The sequence below is a fragment of the Ranitomeya variabilis genome, chromosome 2 (genome assembly GCF_051348905.1).
Source record: "Ranitomeya variabilis isolate aRanVar5 chromosome 2, aRanVar5.hap1, whole genome shotgun sequence".
Classification (NCBI taxonomy): Eukaryota; Metazoa; Chordata; class Amphibia; order Anura; family Dendrobatidae; genus Ranitomeya; species Ranitomeya variabilis.
In genome coordinates this window covers 373,024,961-373,046,730 of record NC_135233.1, presented here as the reverse complement: position 1 = coordinate 373,046,730, position 21,770 = coordinate 373,024,961, and the positions used below count along the sequence as shown (strand labels likewise).

Genomic DNA, 21,770 nt, shown 5'->3' with positions numbered 1-21,770 from the left:
TCTGTTTCTGATGTTCCCTCACAACTGATTCTGTTGTTCTTCTCCGTCCCCCAGATGATATGGATAGGACGCACCCGTATGACGGGTAGGCCTGGAGTTCTTCTGGGACCCTAGAGTCGCCCCTCTCCCACTGTTGCCCCCTATGTCTTCTTAGGTGTTTTAGGTGAGACAGCCAACCTATAACTGACTGTCCTGCCGTAGGTTTGAAGTAAGGCCTGGAGCTCAATACTTCCTCGGCGTTCCGGCCACCGGCTACGCGCCTCAGTAGGATACTGCCTCGTCTTACAGCACGACTCCTACTGGTGTTTTCTCCTTGTTGCTATGATCTCGTTTCTCACTCTTCACAATAAATCTCGCTTCTTGTCCTTTCTTGGGGTACCGCCGCAATGAAGTGCAGGCGCGGTCCCGTAACGTTCTTCCTGTTCGCTAGGCCTCTGTCAGGATCCCACCCCTGACAGGGACCCCCCTGAATCTTCCCCTGCAACACCCTCTGCCACAGGATGTTGCCTGGCCAATTCCCAGTCAGCTTCTCTCACTTTCTATCCAACCCCGTTTTACCAGATTGTGAGGAGTGGCCTAATGCATAGCGCCCTTAGCTCCCCCTGGAGGCCAGACTGTGAAATGTATTGGTGTCTGTGATACCTGGTCAGGTGAACTCCTTCAGTGCCATCAGACGTACCATAGCCTCCCTTAGTGGCGGAGCATCAGTACTGCAACGACCAGGACTCTGGGGCGCTGCACTAATATTGTAATGTTACTCACTGGGTGAATCTTAGGGATTGTTTTTCCCTTGGGAGCCTGCTATTTTTCATATCCCTAGAGTCGGGATATTGAAAACGTGTGAGGGTATGTTTTACATGTTTTTATGTTTATATGCACTTTAAACTTGGCCTCAATAAAGCATTTTTCACATTAATTATGGCTGTGTGTGCACCTTCATTGCGCTTCTTTCTTCCTTCTTCTATTGCCTCTTCATATCCCCCTCACACCAGCCCCCTGGATGCCCCTCTACATACCCCCTTAAACCAGTCACACAGCTGGAGAGGACCGAGGGGCTGCAGCATAGAGCCTTGTGAGGAGAGGACCTGCACCATGCAGCCGTGTGAGGAGAGGACCTGCACCATGCAGCCGTGTGAGGAGAGGACCTGCACCATGCAGCCGTGTGAGGAGAGGACCTGCACCATGCAGCCGTGTGAGGAGAGGACCTGCACCATGCAGCCGTGTGAGGAGAGGACCTGCACCATGCAGCCGTGTGAGGAGGACTCAGGGGCTGCACATGGACCCTTGTCCAAGGGAATGAGGACGCAGGAATCGGTGTGTTTGCTCTAAAGTTGTAATTTGGTGTGAGGGGGGAGCATGAGGTATGTAGAGGGGGCTGGTGTAGGGGGGCATCCAGAGGGCTACATACCCCATGCCCCCCTCACACAAGCCCTCTGAATGCCCCTCTACATACCTCATGCCCACCCCCACCAGCCCCCTCTACATAACTCATGCCCACCCCCACCAAACTACAACTTCAGAGCACGCACACCGATTCCGGCGTCCTCATTCCCTTGGACAAGGCTCCATGGTGCGGCCCCTGAGTCCTCCTCACACGGCTGCATGGTGCAGCAGCATCTCACTTCCAGTTCCCGCGTCTCTTCTCCAGCAGCAGCCTCAGCAAAACGGCACGCAGTTTCCTGCCATCGGCTCGTCATTGGACTAAAGGAGGCCCCGCCCCTTCCGGTGACATCATGCTTCCAAGGGATCACTCCTCCCCCTCAGGAAATGCACTCCATTCTGGACGCTACCTATACGTCTCCCGCACAGCTGACTCAGTCTCTGAGTGTTTTCTTCTTCCTCCCGCAGCCTCCTCTGCACCACGTCCAGAATCCAAAATGGATGCGATAGAGGCGTGGGTGAAGGAGCGGCTCCACGATGTCCCGGGAATGAGCGATCCCCACATGGAGCTGTTCCTTATTGGCACCGCACGGCGAAGTTCCAGCGCCGCCGACCTTGTGAGCCGCCTGAGCGACACCGGAGTCGTCGCCGTAACGGACAAAGTGCGCCGCTTAGCTGAGGAGCTGTGGGCGAAGGTGAGAGACCTGTGTGCAGTATGGGCCGGCTGCAGAATGGCGGAGGACTGCTCGCTGGCCATCTGTTCTCTCCATCCTTCATGCTTTATACTGCAGCTCTGCTTGTGTAGCTTAATGCTGCTGCTAAGCACAAGCTCACCAGGACAAGGGGCCGCCATTAGGGTAATGGCAAGATTATTCTTACTTATCTAGCGCCATTGATTCCATGGTGCTGTACACGAGAAGGGGTTACATACAGGTTACAGATATCACTTACAGTAAGCAAACAGACTGGTACAGAGGGCGAGGACCCTGCCCTTCCGGGCGTACAGTCTACAGGATTGTGGGGGAGGAGACAGTGGGTCGGGGGTCGCAGGTGGTGCTGAGGTGGCCGTGTGGTCATTACAGGCTGTGAGATAATTATAAACGGCAAGGACTCATACCGGTACACCTTCCACCGCTCCTCCTCCTGCAGGCGCGTACCATTTAACCAAAATATTCCACAGTTTCCAGGGACTCATGCCTCCTTTCTTCCCCAATCCCCGGGGACATGTGCCTCCTTTCCCCTCCCCGTCCGATCTCCGGGGACTCGTGCCTCCTCACACTCCGATACCCAGGACCCTTGCATCCTCTGCCCTCCCCCCATAGCCAGGGACTCGTGCCTCCTTTCTTCCCCAATCCCCAGGGACTCGTGCCTCCTTTCTTCCCCAATCCCCAGGGACTCATGCCTCCTTTCTTCCCCAATCTCCGGGGACATGTGCCTCCTTTCCCCTCCCCGTCCGATCTCCGGGGACTCGTGCCTCCTCACACTCCGATACCCAGGACTCTTGCATCCTCTCCCCTCCCCCCTCCAATCCCCCTCCAATCCCCCTCCCCTCCCCCCTCCAATCCCCCTCCCCTCCCACCTCCCCTCTGATAGCCAGGGACTCACGCCTCCTATTTCCCTCTGACCCCTGGGGAACAGTGCCTCCGACCACCTGGCTACTCCCCGATCCCTGGGGATGCGAGCCTTCTTTCCCTCCCCATTAACCAGGAATGCATGCCTCCTTTCCCCCTCCGATCCCCCAGGGACGCATGCCTCCTTTTCCCATCCCCCTGATCCCTTGGAATGTGTGCCTCCTTTCCCAACCTCTTTGATCCCCGGGAATGCATGCCTACTTTTCCCCCTTCGATCCCCAGGGACATGTCTCCCTCCCCCACCTCACCCCACCCCAGATCTCCGGGGACATGTGCTTCCTTTCCCCACCCTTCCGATCCCCGGGGACGCGTGCTTCCAAACTCCAGGGATGATGCATGCCTCCTTTACCCACCCCTCCTATCTGCCCCCTCCCCCCGGGGACGCGTGCCACCTTTCCCCACCCCTCCTATCTGCCCCCTCCCCCTAGGGGGTTGGGTGGAGGCGCTGTTGCTTGCTGTATGTTCCTGCACCAGATTTCCAGTCTTGTGTTACACTGCGATGAAGGAGACACTAATAAAACACTTACCTTCATTCTCTTTTTATCCCAGCTGCCCCGTAAAACCCCGGTCGAGCGTCCGGCCAGAGCTGCCGAGAGAGAAGCTTTAGCGATGCAGCAGAAAAACAAATCTTACGCTCTCCTGGAAGACAGCGACGAAGAGGAGGAGAAGATGGCGAACAAACACAAGAAGAAGAAGAGGAAAAAGAAACATCTCCGGAAGCGGAAGAAAGAGGAATCGTCTGACAGCGAAAGTGATCGGGCGAAGTAAGTATAGTCCATGGGGACTTCATGGTGGTCCTAGTGCAGGAGGGTGAGATGGGGCTTCATGGTGGTCCTAGTGCAGGAGGGTGAGATGGGGCTTCATGGTGGTCCTAGTGCAGGAGGGTGAGATGGGGCTTCATGGTGGTCCTAGTGCAGGAGGGAGGGTGAGATGGGGCTTCATGGTGGTCCTAGTGCAGGAGGGAGGGTGAGATGGGGCTTCATGGTGGTCCTAGTGCAGGAGGGAGGGTGAGATGGGGCTTCATGGTGGTCCTAGTGCAGGAGGGAGGGTGAGATGGGGCTTCATGGTGGTCCTAGTGCAGGAGGGAGGGTGAGATGGGGCTTCATGGTGGTCCTAGTGCAGGAGGGAGGGTGAGATGGGGCTTCATGGTGGTCCTAGTGCAGGAGGGAGGGTGAGATGGGGCTTCATGGTGGTCTTTGTGCAGGAGGGTGAGACGTACATGTTCTCCATATTGTCAGACTAAGCTCAGTCATTACTCCAGTCCTTGATCCCACCAGGAATGAGTCTCTGATCATCATCATCTCTGATGATGAGGAAGAGCGTGAGGAGCAGGCCAGGCTGAAGGACTTGGAGGAGAGAGATGCATTTGCTGAGAGGGTAAAGCGTCGAGATAAGGAAAAGACCAGGAACGTTGTGGAGAGGTCCGATAAGAAGGTGAGTTGCTCGTATGTGGGGACCGGCATTAGAAATTGAGGGTTTTGGATCAAGGAGCCCACCAGTAACTTTTTCTGATTTCTACCCAATTGGGTAGATCATGTTCGTCCAACTGCTGGAACCCCACACCCATGGCCAATAAACCCACCCAGAAACATTACATTAATGCCATTGTGTCCTAGGGCTATGCTTAGGATTAATGGAGACCTTCTCTTATCCCCCGTTTGTGTCCATCCTGGTACATCAACCATGTATGTGCATGGAGGTTACGCACCTCCCATGGCAGCCATAGCTTAAGTTCCTATGGAACGAAGGGGCGGCAGTGGTCACGGCATCATCCACGTTCTGGGTCGGGTACCGTAGTAGTCACCAGACGTAGCACATGGCCCAGACTTGGCGCAGGCGCCTGGACATCACTTTGTACTTTTTTCTAGGCTTATGAAGAAGCGCAGAAAAGACTCAAAATGGCCGAGAAGGACCTTAAGAAAATGGTAAGTGGATTTCCGGTGTTTAAAGGAGTTCCTCCACTTTGCAACATTTCCCACCCAAAATACTGGAGTGAATACAATTGAAGGGTCTCCTCTTATTTGGGCTACGGCAACTAAACGCTCACTTTGGAGACGAGACATGTTCCATGTGATGTAAGTTCACGTTATGCCTCTGCTACCTCTCACCATAATGTACCTGAGTGTGATCGCACTGCCAACAGCAAACATCCGCTTACATTATGGTACGACGTGGCCGTCCATTTTTCCAGAGGTAATAGGGACTTTGTTTTTCCCCTTTGGATCAGTACGGTCCTGAATTCTGGCAGTCGGTGACTACACATTTTTGGAACTAGTCAGTAGGCCATAAGAAATACACAGTGGAGTTGTCCGACATTGGGGGTTAATGTCCGACGCCTCTAACTTGTGCCAGTCATTACACTGGCTACTCATCCACTCCAGAATCCAGTACAAAACTACTACCCTCATCCACAAAGCACTCCATGGCTCAGCACCACCCTACATCTTCTCTGGTCTCAGTCTACCACCCTACCCGTGCCCTCTGCTCCGCTAATGACCTCAGGTTAGCATCCTCAATAATCAGAACCTCCCATCTCCAAGACTTTTCATGTGCTGCGCCGATTCTTTGGAATGCACTACCTAGGTTAATACGATTAATCCCCAATCCCCACAGTTTTAAGCGTGCCCTAAAAACTCATTTGTTCAGACTGGCCTACCGCCTCAATGCATTAACCTAACTATTCCTGTGCGGCCTATTTAAAAAAAATAAATAACATAATCAGGTTCCTCGCATCATGTTCTCATACACTTTATGCAGTTAATAGCCCTCTGTGTCTGTACTGCTACATATTTAGGCAGTTAACTGGTTCATGCAGCTTTACATGAACACCCGAGCCTTACACTATGGCTGGTCCAAATAACTAAAGCAATTGTTACCATCCACCTCTCGTGTCCTCCCTTTTCCTCATAGTTTGTAAGCTTGCGAGCAGGGCCCTCATTCCTACTGGTATTTGTTTTGAACTTTGATTTCTGTTTTGCTGTAATGTCTATTGTCTGTACAAGTCCCCTCTATAAGTTGTAAAGCGCTGCGGAATATGTTGGCGCTATATAAATAAAAATTATTATATTATTATTATTATTAATGTCTGCAGTCACTCAATATGACTGCAGACTTGTGAATCTTCACTGTCAGGATCGGGAAATGGGCGAGTGCATGACCACAAATATGTGATTTGCATACATGCGGTCACATGCCGACTAGACGTGCGCAGCCTCTCTCGATACAAGTGAATAGAGCAAGGCCAGACACGTCTAGTCGGAATGTGACTGGTCGTATGCAAATTACATATTTGTGGTCACATGAGCGGCACCGAAGAAACCTCACAGTACGAGGAATGACTGCAGACTTGTACCCCAAGGCTGGACAACCCCAATAATGCCAGAGTGTATAAAAATACATTACTTCTAAGACCAGCGCCACCTTCCCTACAGGCTGTGTATGCTACTGCAGCTTTGCCTCCTTTCATTTAAATGGGACTGAACTGCAATACCAGAAAATATTCCCCCCTTCCAGAAACGGCTCCCCCCTCCCATTCGTGGCTGTGTCTGGTATTGCAGCCTTTGCCACAGTCATGGTTTACTTTTTACCTATCGTTTTTGTTTTCTGAAGATTCCAGAATTGCGGAAAAAGTCTCGGCGAGATTATCTCGGGAAGAGGGAGAAAGAGAAGCTGGAGGACCTGGAAGCGGAGATAGCAGACGAGGAGTATTTCTTCGCCGACAGCCGCTTGACGTCGACCGAGAAGAAAGACCTGGAGTACAAGAGGAGCGTCCGGGATCTGGCCAAGGAGTACAGGAAGGCCGGAGAGAAGGAGCGCATGGAGAAACACGATCGCTACTTCATGCCCGAGGAGAGCACGAGTGAAGTACGTCTTCTAGTAATGAAGCTCGGGGGGTCTAGTAATAACCAACGTTTTTGTACACAGCTCTCATGCAGAGTTGGTTTATGTTCACAGGGGCCACTGAATTTATCGGATCGGTCCCGTCTGCAGCTTCATGGGCCCAACCACATCCATAAATCGGACCCAACGATCGCATGCTGCCAGATTTTGTAATATTATATTAGCATTTTGTACTTCCGACATAGCGCCCCTTTAAGACTCCACGGAAATGGAGGATATTACAAGTGTCCGTTGTGTTATATTTGCCGTGCAGAAAATTCCGGATCGGTACGAGGAGCCGCTGAGCGAGGAGCGTTTTGCTCTCCGCGAAGAGCAAAGGCGTTGGGAGGAGGAGCACATCGGCGCGGCCGCTCTGAAATTTGGAGCCAAGGATGCCCACGCTCGCAGTCAGAAGAAATACGACTACGTGATGGAGGAAGACGAGATGATACAGTTCGTCAGCGCCACCCAGATGAAAGGGACGGTGGAGAAGGTGAGGCGGAAGGTTTAGGAATTGTTACGAGCAGTTTCCTAGTTAAAGGTGATGTCGCTCTTTCCGCAGTAAGCGGTGGCTCTATGTACGGTGTGGCTCTGGGAGTTAGCGGTAAAGGTGGTGTAATGGCCGGACTTAACCCTTTGCTGTTATAAATATCTGCCACCTTCGCTCCTCAGGAAGACGAGTCGGCCAAGCAGCTGTCGGAGGTGGAGAAGCAGAAGATGTCCATCCGGGAGGTGAGGCGCAGTCTGCCCGTCTTCCGCTATCGCTCCGATCTCCTCCAAGCCATCGCCGATCACCAGATCCTCATCATCGAGGGGGAGACGGGTTCTGGCAAGACCACCCAGATCCCCCAGTACCTGCACGAAGAAGTAAGTGGTTATCGTCTAGTGTCCCCTCTTATGTTTGTGCCTGTAGTAGACCCCCATTACCTGTCTCCTTCCTGCACAGGGCTACACCCAGAAAGGAAAGAAGATCGGGTGCACTCAGCCTCGGAGGGTGGCGGCCATGAGCGTAGCCGCACGCGTCGCTCAGGAAATGTCTGTGAAGTTGGGCAATGAGGTGAGCGGTGTGGCGGAGCTGCGATACCTGACAAATCCATGGAAGAGAGTGGTGCTGGGTTTTTTTTTTTTTTTTTTTTTTTTAAAGAAAGCGGTCATGTTTTGACATCTGTCTCCATGACAGTAACTCATTTAAAGGGTAATTTCTAGTGATGAGCGAATATACTCGTTACTCGAGATTTCCCGAGCACGCACGCTCGGGGGTCCTCATGAGTATTTTTTTTTTGTGCTCGGAGATTTCGTTTTTCTTGCTGCGGCTGAATGATATACATCTGTTAGCCAGCATAAGTATATGTGGGGATTGCCTGGTTGCTAGGGAATCCCCACATGTAATCAAGATGGCTAACAGATGTATATCATTCAGCTGCGGCAAGAAAAACTAAATCTCCGAGCACTAAAAAATACTCGGAGGACACCCGAGCGTGCTCGGGAAATCTCAAGAAACGAGTATATTCGCTCATCACTATTTATTTCTATTTTCATAGAAGGATATTGTTGGATGGAGCTTGAAAATACAACACATTTTTCAATTTACCACTTATCAAAATTTTCAGCCGTTATCGAGATACTAACGCTTTTTTTGAGTACAGCTTGTTGCCTTGGAGACCGACCACCGCTGGTAGATAGGAGAACAAGTGTAGCGATTCCAGGCTCTTTACTACCGAGATTGTAACTACTGCTCTGACTCCAGACGGGAGCGCTAGGACCTCCTGATCCCGCCGACTTCAGTGCAGTGCTTACAAGCCATACAGCAGCAGTGGTCGGTTTTCTAGGCAACCTGTTGAAAACAAAAGCGTTAATATCTCAAGAACGGCTACAAATTTTAATAAGCAGTGAATTGCAAAAGTGCTTGTTTTTACAATCTCTATCCGACAATATCCGTCTCCTTTAAAGAAGCTGTTCACTTTGGACAGTCCATTTTTGTTCAAAGGTTGCGTTGGTTTAAGGGGATTACAAGGTGTTTTGTTACGGGGAATCTCTTGTGATCAGCTACATGGGGGTCTCTTGTGATCAGCTACGGGGGGTCTCTTGTGATCAGCTTCCGGGGGGGGGGGGGGGGAATCTCTTGTGACCTGCTGTCTGTTGTTGTGAAACCTCCCAGCGAGTGTTCAGTTTTCCTGCAGCACCACCGCAGGACACATGAGGCATTCCCAATCTCTCAATGAAATCCGGTGTCTGTCCTTGTCCTGTACATACATGGTGGTTCCTCCAGAGCAAAATGTGTCTGTGACCGCCACTTTGAGGTTCCTGAACTCCCAATTTAAGCATTAAAAGGGGTTTTCTAAACCGGATCAGCAGCCCCCTCGGAGAAAGTCCCCTTTTCTGGAGCCATATCTGTCAGGTCAAGCACTGATACCGGATGAGGGGATGTGAAAATCTTATCTGACAACCAATCTAGGAGCGTTGATGGTAACCCTCTGATTATATCCGTTCTCCGCTCCCAGGTGGGGTACAGCATTCGGTTTGAGGACTGCACGTCAGAGCGCACAGTCCTGAAGTACATGACAGACGGGATGTTGCTCCGTGAGTTCCTAACTGAGCCGGACTTGGCCGGATACAGGTACTACACCAATATCGGCGAAGCTTTATCCTCGTCTGCTGGGATCTACTTCTCCTTAAAGGGAGTGTGTCAGGGCAAAATTACATTCCAAAAGAAAGACACATCCACATCAGGCATCTTGCACCGAAAACAATTAGTGCTTGTGTTACCAGTTTTGTACATTAGATGTGTACAACGATGTCAGAAAGTCTGATGCTCCTCCCTCTTGTCAGTCGGATCGGCCGCCTCCTACTTGATTGACAGCGCTGGTTTTATCTCGGGTCTGCGCCGTCTCTTCTGACATCACGGACACGTCTCTACAGCTCCTGAGCATGCACCAATATAGCAGCACGGGGATGTGCACACGCGCCAGATTTCTGCCCAGCCAGCACTGTCCATCAAGAAAGCAGGAAACCAAATTTAAGGGAGGTCTTTTTAACTATGAAGCACCTCCCACTTCGCACTGATGACCTAATTTGCATAGAGCTTTGGAGCCATTTTTCTGCAGTTTTGGCAACCAAAGCTATGGTTGCTATTAGGAGGAGCCGCCCGGCATGGAGATGTCCTCACTGTAGAAGTCACTCTTTAAAAGGGTCGTCGGTCGTTACTCGGGCAAATGGTGGTACGACCCCACACACCCGCACGTGATCTATTCTAAGGACTCGTGCCTGATCCCTGGGGATGGTAGGCGCTTCTCGGCAGGTCCTTGGGGTCATCATCAGCCCCGCTCATGTAATAAGTGTCATCTGGATCCTTTCCCCTGTTTCTCCCTCTGCTTTGTAGTGTGGTCATCATAGACGAGGCTCACGAGCGAACCCTGCACACGGACGTGCTCTTCGGCCTCATCAAGGACATCGCCCGTTTCCGGCCAGACCTCAAGGTCCTGGTGTCCAGTGCCACTCTCAACATCGAGCGCTTCTCTTTTTTCTTCGACAATGCCCCCGTTTTCCGTATTCCTGGCCGGCGATATCCAGTAGACATTTACTACACAAAGGTGCGGCGAGAATATAACTTATATAGATGTATCTGGAGAGGGGGTGATAGTAAAGGGTTAACATCGCCTGGTTTCTTCTTTATCCCCTCCAGGCACCGGTGGCCAATTACCTGGAGGCGTGTGTGGTGTCCGTCCTACAGATTCACGTCACACAGCCGACTGGAGACATCTTGGTCTTTTTGACCGGGCAGGTACATGCAGATCAGAGGGATGCTGGGCTTTGTGGTTCTTCTGATGTCATTTTCCTCGTATTTGTCACCACATCACACTCCATGACACTGATTGCTGAGCCCGCGTCACAGGGGCAGGCGCCAGCTGTGTTATACAGGCAGCACCCGCTTCCAATGGCGTCAGCAATGCGGTCAGTCTCTTACTACGGCATATGAAGTAGCACGGCGCAATCGCTGGCTATTTAAATAAAAAAATAAGGTTTGGGGGGGATAAAATAGGGTTGGGAAAACGACGGGGGGTAAATTGGCACACAGTTATGTGTACATCTGCCTGGTGACCAACATTGTGCTCCTGGCTTGTTATTACATATGACCACAAGAGGGCAGTGACCACACAGCCAGTCACTCAGGTCCAATAGATATTAGTGTTGTACATGGGACCGGATACCATGTAGCGCCCAATCTGCCCCCTGTCATATCGGTGTGGGGGTCCCGCTACAGATTTTACATTGGAGAACCCCCAAGTTTCAGGGTCTCTGTCCAAGATAAAAGTGCGCTCAGGCTGGATATCACAGGGTGCCCACACGGAGCAGATGATGGTGGTTATACTCTCGGCTGGTGAATGTGTTACAGGATGAGATCGAGGCTTGCTGTGAAATGTTACAAGAACGCTGTCGCAAGCTGGGCTCCAAGATCGCCGAAATGCTGATTTTACCCATCTATGCCAATCTGCCGTCTGACATGCAGGCCAAGATATTCGACCCCACCCCGCCTGGAGCGAGAAAGGTGAGGAATGGCCTAGTAGGAGGGAAAGAAGAGAACCGTGAATTTTTTTTTTATATATATTATTACATTATGTATTATGTATAATAAATATATATGCACACACACACTCACCGGCCACTTTATTAGGTACACCATACTAGTAACGGGTTGGACCCCCTTTTGCCTTCAGAACTGCCTCAATTCTTCGTGGCATAGATTCAACAAGGTTCTGGAAGCATTCCTCAGAGATTTTGGTCCATATTGACATGATGGCATCACACAGTTGCTGCAGATTTGTCGGCTGCACATCCCAAAGATGCTCCATACAAGGCAGGATGGATCCATGCTTTCATGTTGTTTACGCCAAATTCTGACCCTACCATCCGAATGTCGCAGCAGAAATCGAGACTCATCAGACCAAGCAACGTTTTTCCAATCTTCTACTGTCCAATTTCGATGAGCTTGTACAAATTGTAGCCTCAGTTTCCTGTTCTTAGCTGAAAGGAGTGGTACCCGGTGTGGTCTTCTGCTGCTGTAGCCCATCTGCCTCAAAGTTCGACGCACTGTGCGTTCAGAGATGCTCTTAGGCCTACCTTGGTTGTAACGGGTGGCGATTTGAGTCACTGTTGCCTTTCTATCAGCTCGAACCAGTCTGCCCATTCTCCTCTGACCTCTGGCATCAACAAGGCATTTCCGCCCACAGAACTGCCGCTCACTGGATTTTTTTTCTTTTTCGGACCATTCTCTGTAAACCCTAGAGATGGTTGTGCGTGAAAATCACAGTAGATCAGCAGTTTCTGAAATACTCAGACCAGCCCTTCTGGCACCAACAACCATGCCACGTTCAAAGGCACTCAAATCACCTTTCTTCCCCATACTGATGCTCGGTTTGAACTGCAGGAGATTGTCTTGACCATGTCTACATGCCTAAATGCACTGAGTTGCCGCCATGTGATTGGCTGATTAGAAATTAAGTGTTAACAAGAAGTTGGACAGGTGTACCTAATAAAGTGGCCAGTGTGTGTGTGTGTGTGTGTGTATGTGTGTGTGTGTGTGTGTATATATATATATATATATATATATATATATATATATATATATATATTACATTGTTTCTTTTCTTCCAAGGTCGTCGTGGCCACCAACATTGCGGAGACCTCGCTGACCATAGACGGCATCATTTACGTCATTGACCCCGGATTCTGCAAGCAGGAAAGCTTCAACGCTCGCACCGGAATGAAGTCCCTCATCGTCACCCCCTGCTCAAAGGTGACCCCATTCACTTCTGTCTCTATCCAGCAACAAAGAGGTAGAAAATCTTTTCTGAGGGTGGCCATACACCTTTCATAAACCCTCCTAGGCGTCGCATGTAAAAGTACGTTGTTGTTCTTTTTGCTAGGTCACAATGTATTGTAGCAGGCTCAGGAGCTGAGACCGCACAATATCCGGCAGTCACTGCCTTTTAACCATTTAGATGCCACTGTCTATTCACAGCAGCATTTATATGGCGTGGTGTGCGTCTTATCCGGTCATCCATGACATGATTGCAGGGGCCCGATGGGTTTTCTTAGGAGACTGAGGTCCATCCCAGTAATCCTGTAAAGCCCAGCCTGGGTCTAGACATCCTAGGAGAGCGTCATTATGACTATGTAATTCGATACAAGTCACCTACAGGAAGTAAAAAAATTGCAAAAATATTTTAAAATATTAAAAAACAAAACCCATTTAGCACCGATCTGTCAAAATATAAAATGAATTAACCCATATGGTAAAGGCCATAAAAAGTCAAAACGCTAGAATTACATTTTTTCAGTGACTAACCCCTAAAAAAAAAAAAAAAAAAAAAAAATTGCATTAAAAAGTGATCAAAACATCATCTGTAACCCAGACTGGTATGATTCCATTTTTGCTCATCGCCCAAAAAAAGAAATAAAATATTCACACATCTCCATTGACAAAGAAAAATACAACTTAACAGGTCTCAGAAAATGGTGACCTAAAGCAATGTTTTTTGCACCACTGAAATAAAAAAAAACAACAAACCACAGCTATACACGTTTGTTATCGCTTTAATCGTAGAGTCGTTAATGAGTGTCGTTCTTCTTCCAGGCTTCCGCCAACCAGAGAGCGGGACGAGCCGGCCGCGTGGCTGCAGGAAAGTGTTTCCGGCTTTTTACAGCTTGGGCGTACAAAAACGAAATGGAAGATACGACTGTACCGGAAATACAAAATTGTCCAAAAACATAATGATGCTGCATATATAGAAACCTCCAACAAGGGAGGTTTATCCATCAAAGCATTAAGTATAGGGGTGTGTTAACCTAGCATAATCTAACAACCGGGTATCAAGTACCCAAACACACCACTCTCTCAAAAAAGTGTTTTAGAAAAATTAGTAAGTTTTATTATAAAAAACACAGAAAATACCAAAATCACATATTCATTAAGAGGAAAGGATGAGTACCCGAGTATAAAGCACAACAGAGTGATACAGGAAATAGTATATAGGCTTCTGGGATCATAAAGTCCGTGTCATAGCATATGGGCATCCCAAATATATACGCCCTAGTCTAAACAGACCTAAAGTGCATAGTGCCAAGTTCCCAATCCAGTTAAGCACATATAGAGTGCCTGACACATACCCATGTGGTGAGACCGTCCTTAGTATCACAAACGTCCCGACGTACGTTTCGCATCTTCCGCTTTCTCAAGGGAGAAGAAGATGATTGTGCATGTCATGTCTCTATAGTTGCTGGCTTATATATTATCCCCACTCACCTATTGCCCAGTAGTGTGTCGCGCACGGCACCGCCGCCCCCGGGTCCCAGGTGCATCCAATGTCGGCACTCAGCTTCAGCGTGCAGGGAGGAAATCCCCCATGACGTCATATCCGCACGCAGGAGTTTAAAGAAGCCTTCAAAAAGATGTCGGATCCCGGTGGTGTGTTGCACATGCGCGTCGCCATTTTGTTGGAGTCCAACTACACAGCCTCTAATGCGCAGGTGCGCAGCCCTTTCTATTGATGGATTAGGATAGTGCAAATATCCCGCCCTAACCCATGCATACTGATGACAAAAATCGCATATCTCCCTACGCTTCCCCTATATTTAGATCATTGAAATATCCAGAAATACATACAAACAGGAATATATCACATACTAATCAAGGGGCATTCAAAAGCAAGAGAGATCATATATAATCAAAATAAACAAACACAGATTTATAGCCTCCAGGTTAGTTCGGGAGATTCTTTGAACATATGTTGCGACCAAGTCGGATTCCATGCGATCTTCAAAAGTTGTCAGTGAGTGCAAGATCTTATGATAGGGGAATCATATCTCAAGCCATAGCAGAGTATGAGGTTTCATATAATTGGATTACTAAAATAAAAAATATACAACAAAAACACATTAATAAAAGACATAACAAGATTAAAAACAAGCAGGGATTACAGGTACGGGGCAAAGCTCAGTTTCTCGTTTAGGCCACTGGGGGACACAGTGCCAAGCTCCACAATCCATCTGGTTTCGGCTTGTGCTAGCATTTGCTTCAGATTTCCACCTCTTCTGCCCCCATGTATTCTGTCGATTCCCTTCACTTTAAGGTCACGTGGGTCAGAATTGTGGTATAGCCTAAAGTGTTTGGGCAGGGTTTTCAGCAGCGAAAGGTCCTCCACCTCCTTAGCCGCGAGTATGTCCCTGACGTGCTCCCTTACCCTAATGCGCAGTTCCCTGGAAGTTAGGCCAATATAAACCTTAGAGCAGGGACACTGTGCAAAATAAATCACATATGAAGTGGTACAGGAGATATAATGATTAATAGTGTATTCCCGAGTACCATCCATATTTGTAAAAGTTTTAGCTCTTATGATGTTATGCAGGTTGCACGCCAAACAATTCCCACAAGTGAAATATCCCCACCTGTGAAGGAAGCCCTGTTCCTCCCACGTCACCAATCCGTGACGTCACTACACAGGCACAGCTCTCCGGCACCCCCTTTGTCTCTCAGGTCAGTAAGGGAGCTGCACCTGGAGCAAACGGCCGCCGGGGAGACTGCCCTGTTACCCACGCGGGGTATTCTAAGATTCGCAATCAGAGTAAAAGGATCAGCTCAAAATTAATTTATGATTTAATTGCCTTAAGGGCGCACTAGGTAATTACAAGAAATATACAATCACAATATATCAAGAGTTACAGTCAGAGCAAAATATAACAGTCATAATACAGGGCTTAAAGGTATACAGCTGGAGGTCAATTTACCAGGTTGAAGGTCGCTTGTGGAAGCCGGGGGGGCTCAGCGTTCCGCAGGTCCAAAACTTAGTTGCCGGGCAGCCCCCAGAAAGCGGGTGCTTGCTCCCCTCTGGCTGGCATATGCCCTGTTCCTTAGTTAGACATCTTCTTCTGAGTGTCCCCCTCTCCAAGGGTCCTCAGACCTTAAACCTTCCTGGGTCCCTCCGCCTGTAGCTGGGTGGGCTTAGCAATCTCCACCCCCTCTGCCTCCCTGCAAGATTTATTCCTATATATATATATATATATATATATATATATATATATATATATATATATATATATATATATATATATATATATATATATTGTCTAAGGGTTTTCCCGTCTGTCCTGGAAATCCCGCGTCTCTGATTGGTCGAGGCCGCCAGGCCTCGACCAATCAGACGGGCACAGCATGGCGACGATGATGTCATAAAGGTTGCCTCGACCAATCAGCGACGGGCACAGCTGATGTCACAGGGCGCAGCGACGATGTCATAATGGTTGCCATGGCGACGATGATGTCATAAAGGTTGCCTCGACCAATCAGCGACGGGCACAGCATGGCGACGATGTCATAAAGGTTGCCTCGACCAATCAGCGACGGGCACAGTATCGACGTAGATGTCATAATGGTTGCCATGGCGATGATTATGTCATAAAGGTTGCCTCGACCAATCAGCGACGGGCACAGTCTGCCGCGAATTCTGGAATCATCATTGTCCATATACTACGGGGACATGCATATTCTAGAATACCCGATGCATTAGAATCGGGCCACAGTCTAGTCTTCTATATATAATTGTCTAAGGGTTTTTCCGTCTGTCTGTCTGTCTGTCTGTCCTGGAAATCCCGCTGTAGACCATACCTTATATGGAGTGGTCGGCGGTTTGTAGACCATACCTTATATGGAGTGGTCGGCGGTTTGTAGACCATACCTTATATGGAGTGGTCGGCGGTTTGTAGACCATACCTTATATGGAGTGGTCGGCGGTTTGTAGACCATACCTTATATGGAGTGGTCGGCGGTTTGTAGACCATACCTTATATGGAGTGGTCGGCGGTTTGTAGACCATACCTTATATGGAGTGGTCGGCGGTTTGTAGACCATACCTTATATGGAGTGGTTGGCGGTTTGTAGACCATACCTTATATGGAGTGGTCGACGGTTTGTCGCCAGGCCTCGACCAATCAGAGACGGGCACAGTCTGCTGCGAATTCTGGAATCATCATTGTCCATATACTACGGGGACATGCATATTCTAGAATACCCGATGCGTTAGAATCGGGCCACAGTCTAGTATCTAATAAATGGGATAACTGCTCTCAGGATGATCGGGTCAGCACACGGGCAGTACCACCGCCTGTGGTTTGTTCTGCCGGTCGTACTGGGATCAAACCTGGACCCATTCGGTCCCTGTGGGAGGCTGATCTCTATATCTCGGGTTTCAGACCTCCCACGGACACGGGAGTCGCACTGTTAGATGCGCAATTTCTTTAGGGCGAGGGGAATATTTTTTATGAGCCGGTACCTCGGACGATGCGTCCATAATTCACGATTCCATGTTGGAGACGGTTCGACTGGACGGCCATAATAGATGTGTATCCAGTGGCCACTTGACATGCGTGCTTTAATTAAGCCCCCAAGCACTTCCAAGCCCCCTGCTGGTGTGGCTTCCTCACTGAGCTTTGAAGTACCTTCTGCACTCTACATTGTGCTCAGGCCATTTACATACTGAAAAGAACTTTATTCATTAGAAAAGGTGGGGGCCAGGAGCACTCCTCTCTGCAGACCTGTGACCAGGAGACAAAATGGAGTCACGCCAATCTCTGTTAGCATGCTCGTCCAAGATGGCGGCTGTTTCCTCATCACACCTCCCTGCTTTAGAGGGCGCTAGGGGGCATCACATTCCTGTGTTCCCCCATGCGCCCTTCCACACATTCTCCTTGCCGGGACAACCCATCAGCGTTACCATGGTCTCTGCCGCTTCTGTGGCGAATGCTGAAGTGATACTGCTGGAGAGCCAGGCTCCAGCGTAGCAACCTCCCATTCGTCCCAGAGACCAAGTGTAACCAGCTGAGGGGGTTGTGGTATGTTTCCACGGTGAAGTGGCGTCCGTACAAGTATGGCTGCAGACGCTGCAGGGCCCATGCAATTGCCAGACATTCCTTCTCCATCGTGGAATAGGCCACTTCCTTCGGCAGGAGCTTCCGGCTCAGGTACAAAACGGGGTGTTCATGTCCCGTAGTGTCGACCTGGCTGAGCACAGCACCGAGGCCAAAGTCACTGGTGTCGGTCTGTACTACGAACGGCCGCGTGAAGTCGGCTGCCTGTAGTACAGGAGAGCTAGACAAGGCGGTTTTGAGCGCCTGAAAAGCTGTCTCGCAGGCGACTGTCCAGTCGACTGCGACGGGCAGCTTCTTGGTGAGGTCCGTCAGGGGCTTGGCCAGGGTGCTATAGTGTGGAACAAACCTTCTATAGTACCCGGCAGTCCCCAAGAAGGACATCACCTGCTTCTTGGTCCTGGGGGAGGGCCAGGAGGTGATGGCATCCACCTTCCCGGGCTCTGGCGTCAGAGCTCCCCCACCTACCCGGTGTCCCAGGTACTGGGCCTCACTCATACCCAGCTGGCACTTTTCCGGCTTAATGGTCAACCCTGCCCTCTGGATCCTCCCCAACACCTGCACCAGGTGCTGTAGGTGATCCTCCCAGGTGGGACTGAAGATGGCAATGTCATCCAGGTACGCGGTCGCATACCCTTCCAGTCCCTTGAGCAGCGTGTTGACCATCCGCTGTGGCAGGGGCATTCTTCATTCTGAAGGGCATCACCGTGGACTCGTACAGTCCAAATGGGGTGATAAAGGCAGAGCGTTCCCGTGCCTTAGGGGTCAGGGGAATCTGCCAATATCCCCAGCTCAGATCCATGATGGTCAGGTACTTGGCCCTGACCAGCTGATCGAGCAGGTAATCGATGCGCGGCATTGGGTACGCATCGGTGACCGTCACAGTGTTGAGCCCCCGGTAGTCCACGCAGAACCGCGTAGTTCGGTCCTTTTTAGGGACGAGGACTACAGGTGAAGCCCACGCGATGTTGGACGCTTGGATCACCCCCAGCTTCAGCATCTCGTCTATCTCTTGGCGCATGTGCTGCTGCTCCTCGAGAGAGACCCGATATGCTGAACGCCGCATCGGGGGGGTGATTGCTGGTGTCCACATCATGGACGGCTGCCTCAGTCCTTCCGGGCAGGCTGCTGAACAGCTCCCGAAAGGGGTGTAGGGTGACCCCCAGCTGGGAACGTTGGTCATCCGAGAGCTGGTGGCCAACCCCCACATCCTCGATGGATCCACCCGCCTTGGCTTGAGTGAGCAGATCCAGGAGGGTTTCTACCTCACCTTCCTCTGGGAGGTTGCACACTGGGTGGGCACAAGCCTCCCGCTCATGATGTGCCTTCATCATGTTCACGTGGAAGGCCTTCCTCCTTCCACGGCCGTGGTCCAGGGTGACCAGATAGGTGACGGCGTTGAGCTGCTGGTGCACGAGGTATGGACCTTCCCAGGCTGCCTGAAGCTTGTTTTGTGGGACGGGGACCAGTACCCACACCTTTTGACCCACCTGGTAGGTCCTCTCACAAGCATTCTGGTCGTACCACCGCTTCTGGTCAGCTTGGGCCTGGGCCATATTGTCATGCACCAGCCGTGTCAAGGCCGTCATTCTGTCCCGGAAGCGCACAACATACTCAATGGCCGACACTCCAGGGGTGGCCAAATCTCCTTCCCACGCTTCCTTCACCAGAGCAAGGGGCCCCCATACACGTCGCCCATACAGGAGCTCAAAGGGGGAGAACCCCGTTGAGGCCTGTGGAACCTCCCGGTAGGCAAATAGGTGTGGGAGATACCGCTCCCAATCTCTCCCGTGGGAGTCGACCAACATCTTAAGCATCTGCTTTAAGGTGCCGTTGAACCGCTCACACAGGCCATTGGTCTGTGGGTGATACGGGCTGGCTACCAGATGTTGCACCTGGATCTGCTTACAGAGAGACTTCATCAGCTGTGACATGAACTGGGTCCCCCGGTCGGTGAGCATATCCTGGGGAAACCCCACTCTGGAGAAGATCTCCAGTAAGGCAGTGGCCACTTTGTCAGCCCGAATGGATGACAAAGCGACCGCCTCCGGGTACCGAGTGGCATAGTCCACTACCGTTAATACGAAGCATTTCCCGGAGCGACTGGGAGTGGACAGAGGTCAAATGAGATCCACAGCCACCCTCGAGAAAGGCTCTTCAATGATGGGCAGAGTTACCAGTGGGGCTTTGGGGCGCCGCCCCGCCTTCCCCACCCTCTGACAGGTGTCACAAACGGCAGTAGGCAATTACCTCGGTCCTCATTCCAGGCCAGTAGAAATGCTGCGCTAGCCTGGCCCTGGTTTTGGCTATCCCTAGGTGTCCGGCCATGGGAATCTCGTGTGCTGTCCGCAACAATTCCGCCCTGAACGGATAGGGTACCACTAACTGTCGGTCTCTGGGCCACGCCTCCGGTGAACCCTGCTGGACCGATACCCGGTACAGCCATCCCTGGTTCCAAACCACCCACTCGCGGTCTGACTCCCCATGAGGCTGTGCCGCCTGCTCCTTGAGAGCTTTCAGGCTAGCGTCAGCTTCCAACGCTGCGTGAAATCCCTGACTCGATGTGGCGAGAATGGACGACACTGCCACATCCGCTGTCAGCTCCCCGGGATCTGTCTCCTGGCTGCTGTCGGACTCGGCAGCCACTTGGTCAGAGAGGGGGAAGCCGTCGGACCTCTGCAAGGCTCCGGCGCTCCCACTACTGGTGACAGTGGCCACGACCGCTGTGCCCATGGGTAGCGCCTGCTTCCCCCCGGCCCCTGACCAAGTCGCCGGGTCAGGCAGACTTCCCTGCCCTCCTAACATCCCGGGTGTGGGGAACTCCTGCCCTGGGGTCTTACCTGGTGGCTCCTCTCCTGGGACGCCTCCTCCCCCCCATGGCCTGTTCCTCTTCCTGCAGGGGCCCTAGACTCAGCAGGCTGGATTCACTTAGGGGCCCTACACTGCCCATAGCAGCCCCTCCCTCCACCTCTGAGCTCTCCCCTACTGTCTCCTCACCTGTCCTCCCTGTGAGCCCTGTGTGTGTGGTCTCAGTGTATGGATTACCATCAGGTTCCACTCCCTCCCCCACGGTTGGAGGCACATTCAACACATCAACATTCACAGTAGAGTCATGACATTCTTGGGGAGCCGAACTTGGGGGTTCAGTGGCCACATACTGAGACACTAGCCGCCCCAAATCGGTCCCAAGTAATACATTGGCAGGAATATTTGACGTTACTCCCACCTCCCGCAGTCCCCTCCCGGCGCCCCAGTCCAAAAACACCTTGGCGACAGGCAGCGCCGGTTCCACGCCTCCAATTCCGGAGACGGAAAGGGTTTTCCCCGGCACCAAGTCTTGAGGGGACACCACCTCAGGACGTACCAGGGTTCGTTCAGCGCCTGTGTCCCGCAGTCCCATGACCGCTGAGCGGCAGATGGTGACGGGTTGGTAATTGTCCAGGGACCTCCCACCACCCCCTCCCACACATAAAACAGTGGACGGTTTCGGGGACAGGGATGGGGCCTTAAGACGCTGGGGACATACAGCCTTGAAGTGTCCCAGCTGGTTGCAGTGATGACAACGTCTGGGTTCTGCAGCTGGCCTGGAGAGGGCAGCAGGGGGGTACACTCCTTGCACTCTGGGGGCTGGGGAAACGGGCAGGATTGGGCTTACCCCCTCTCCAGGAGCTGCTGGCAGGCTTCTCCGGCTCAGGCGCCCTGTTATTGGCATACTCGTCTGCCAGGGCGGCTGTAGCAGAAGCCCCCTTCGGTTTCCGGTCACGGCGGAACTGCTGGAGGTCCTCTGGGCAGTTCCACAAGAACTGCTCCGTGACGAACAGTTCCTGGACCTCCTGACAGGTGGTGAGCGCTAGACCCGAGGTCCAGTGCTCTGCAGCTCTCAGCAACGCCCGCATGTGGTCGGTGCAGGTGTCCTTTGGGCCCCGCTGCAGACTCCGGAACTTCTTGCGGTAGGACTCCGGG

At 51.3% G+C, this 21,770-nt stretch overlaps 1 protein-coding gene across 1 annotated transcript in view; it reads left to right on the top strand.

Annotated features, from left to right (window-relative positions):
- The first annotated feature begins 1,750 nt into the window (after window positions 1-1,750).
- The window catches only part of LOC143806067 (pre-mRNA-splicing factor ATP-dependent RNA helicase DHX16-like), a 31,264-nt gene continuing 11,244 nt past the window's right edge, over window positions 1,751-21,770 (top strand). The window contains exons 1-13 of the mRNA XM_077286007.1: window positions 1,751-2,075; window positions 3,561-3,775; window positions 4,289-4,445; window positions 4,880-4,936; window positions 6,621-6,875; window positions 7,165-7,383; window positions 7,563-7,757; window positions 7,837-7,947; window positions 9,392-9,507; window positions 10,270-10,480; window positions 10,573-10,671; window positions 11,284-11,436; window positions 12,544-12,684. Coding sequence (XP_077142122.1) covers window positions 1,878-2,075; window positions 3,561-3,775; window positions 4,289-4,445; window positions 4,880-4,936; window positions 6,621-6,875; window positions 7,165-7,383; window positions 7,563-7,757; window positions 7,837-7,947; window positions 9,392-9,507; window positions 10,270-10,480; window positions 10,573-10,671; window positions 11,284-11,436; window positions 12,544-12,684 — 2,127 coding nt within the window. The 5' untranslated portion in view covers window positions 1,751-1,877. The remainder of the gene's footprint in view (window positions 2,076-3,560; window positions 3,776-4,288; window positions 4,446-4,879; window positions 4,937-6,620; window positions 6,876-7,164; window positions 7,384-7,562; window positions 7,758-7,836; window positions 7,948-9,391; window positions 9,508-10,269; window positions 10,481-10,572; window positions 10,672-11,283; window positions 11,437-12,543; window positions 12,685-21,770) is intronic.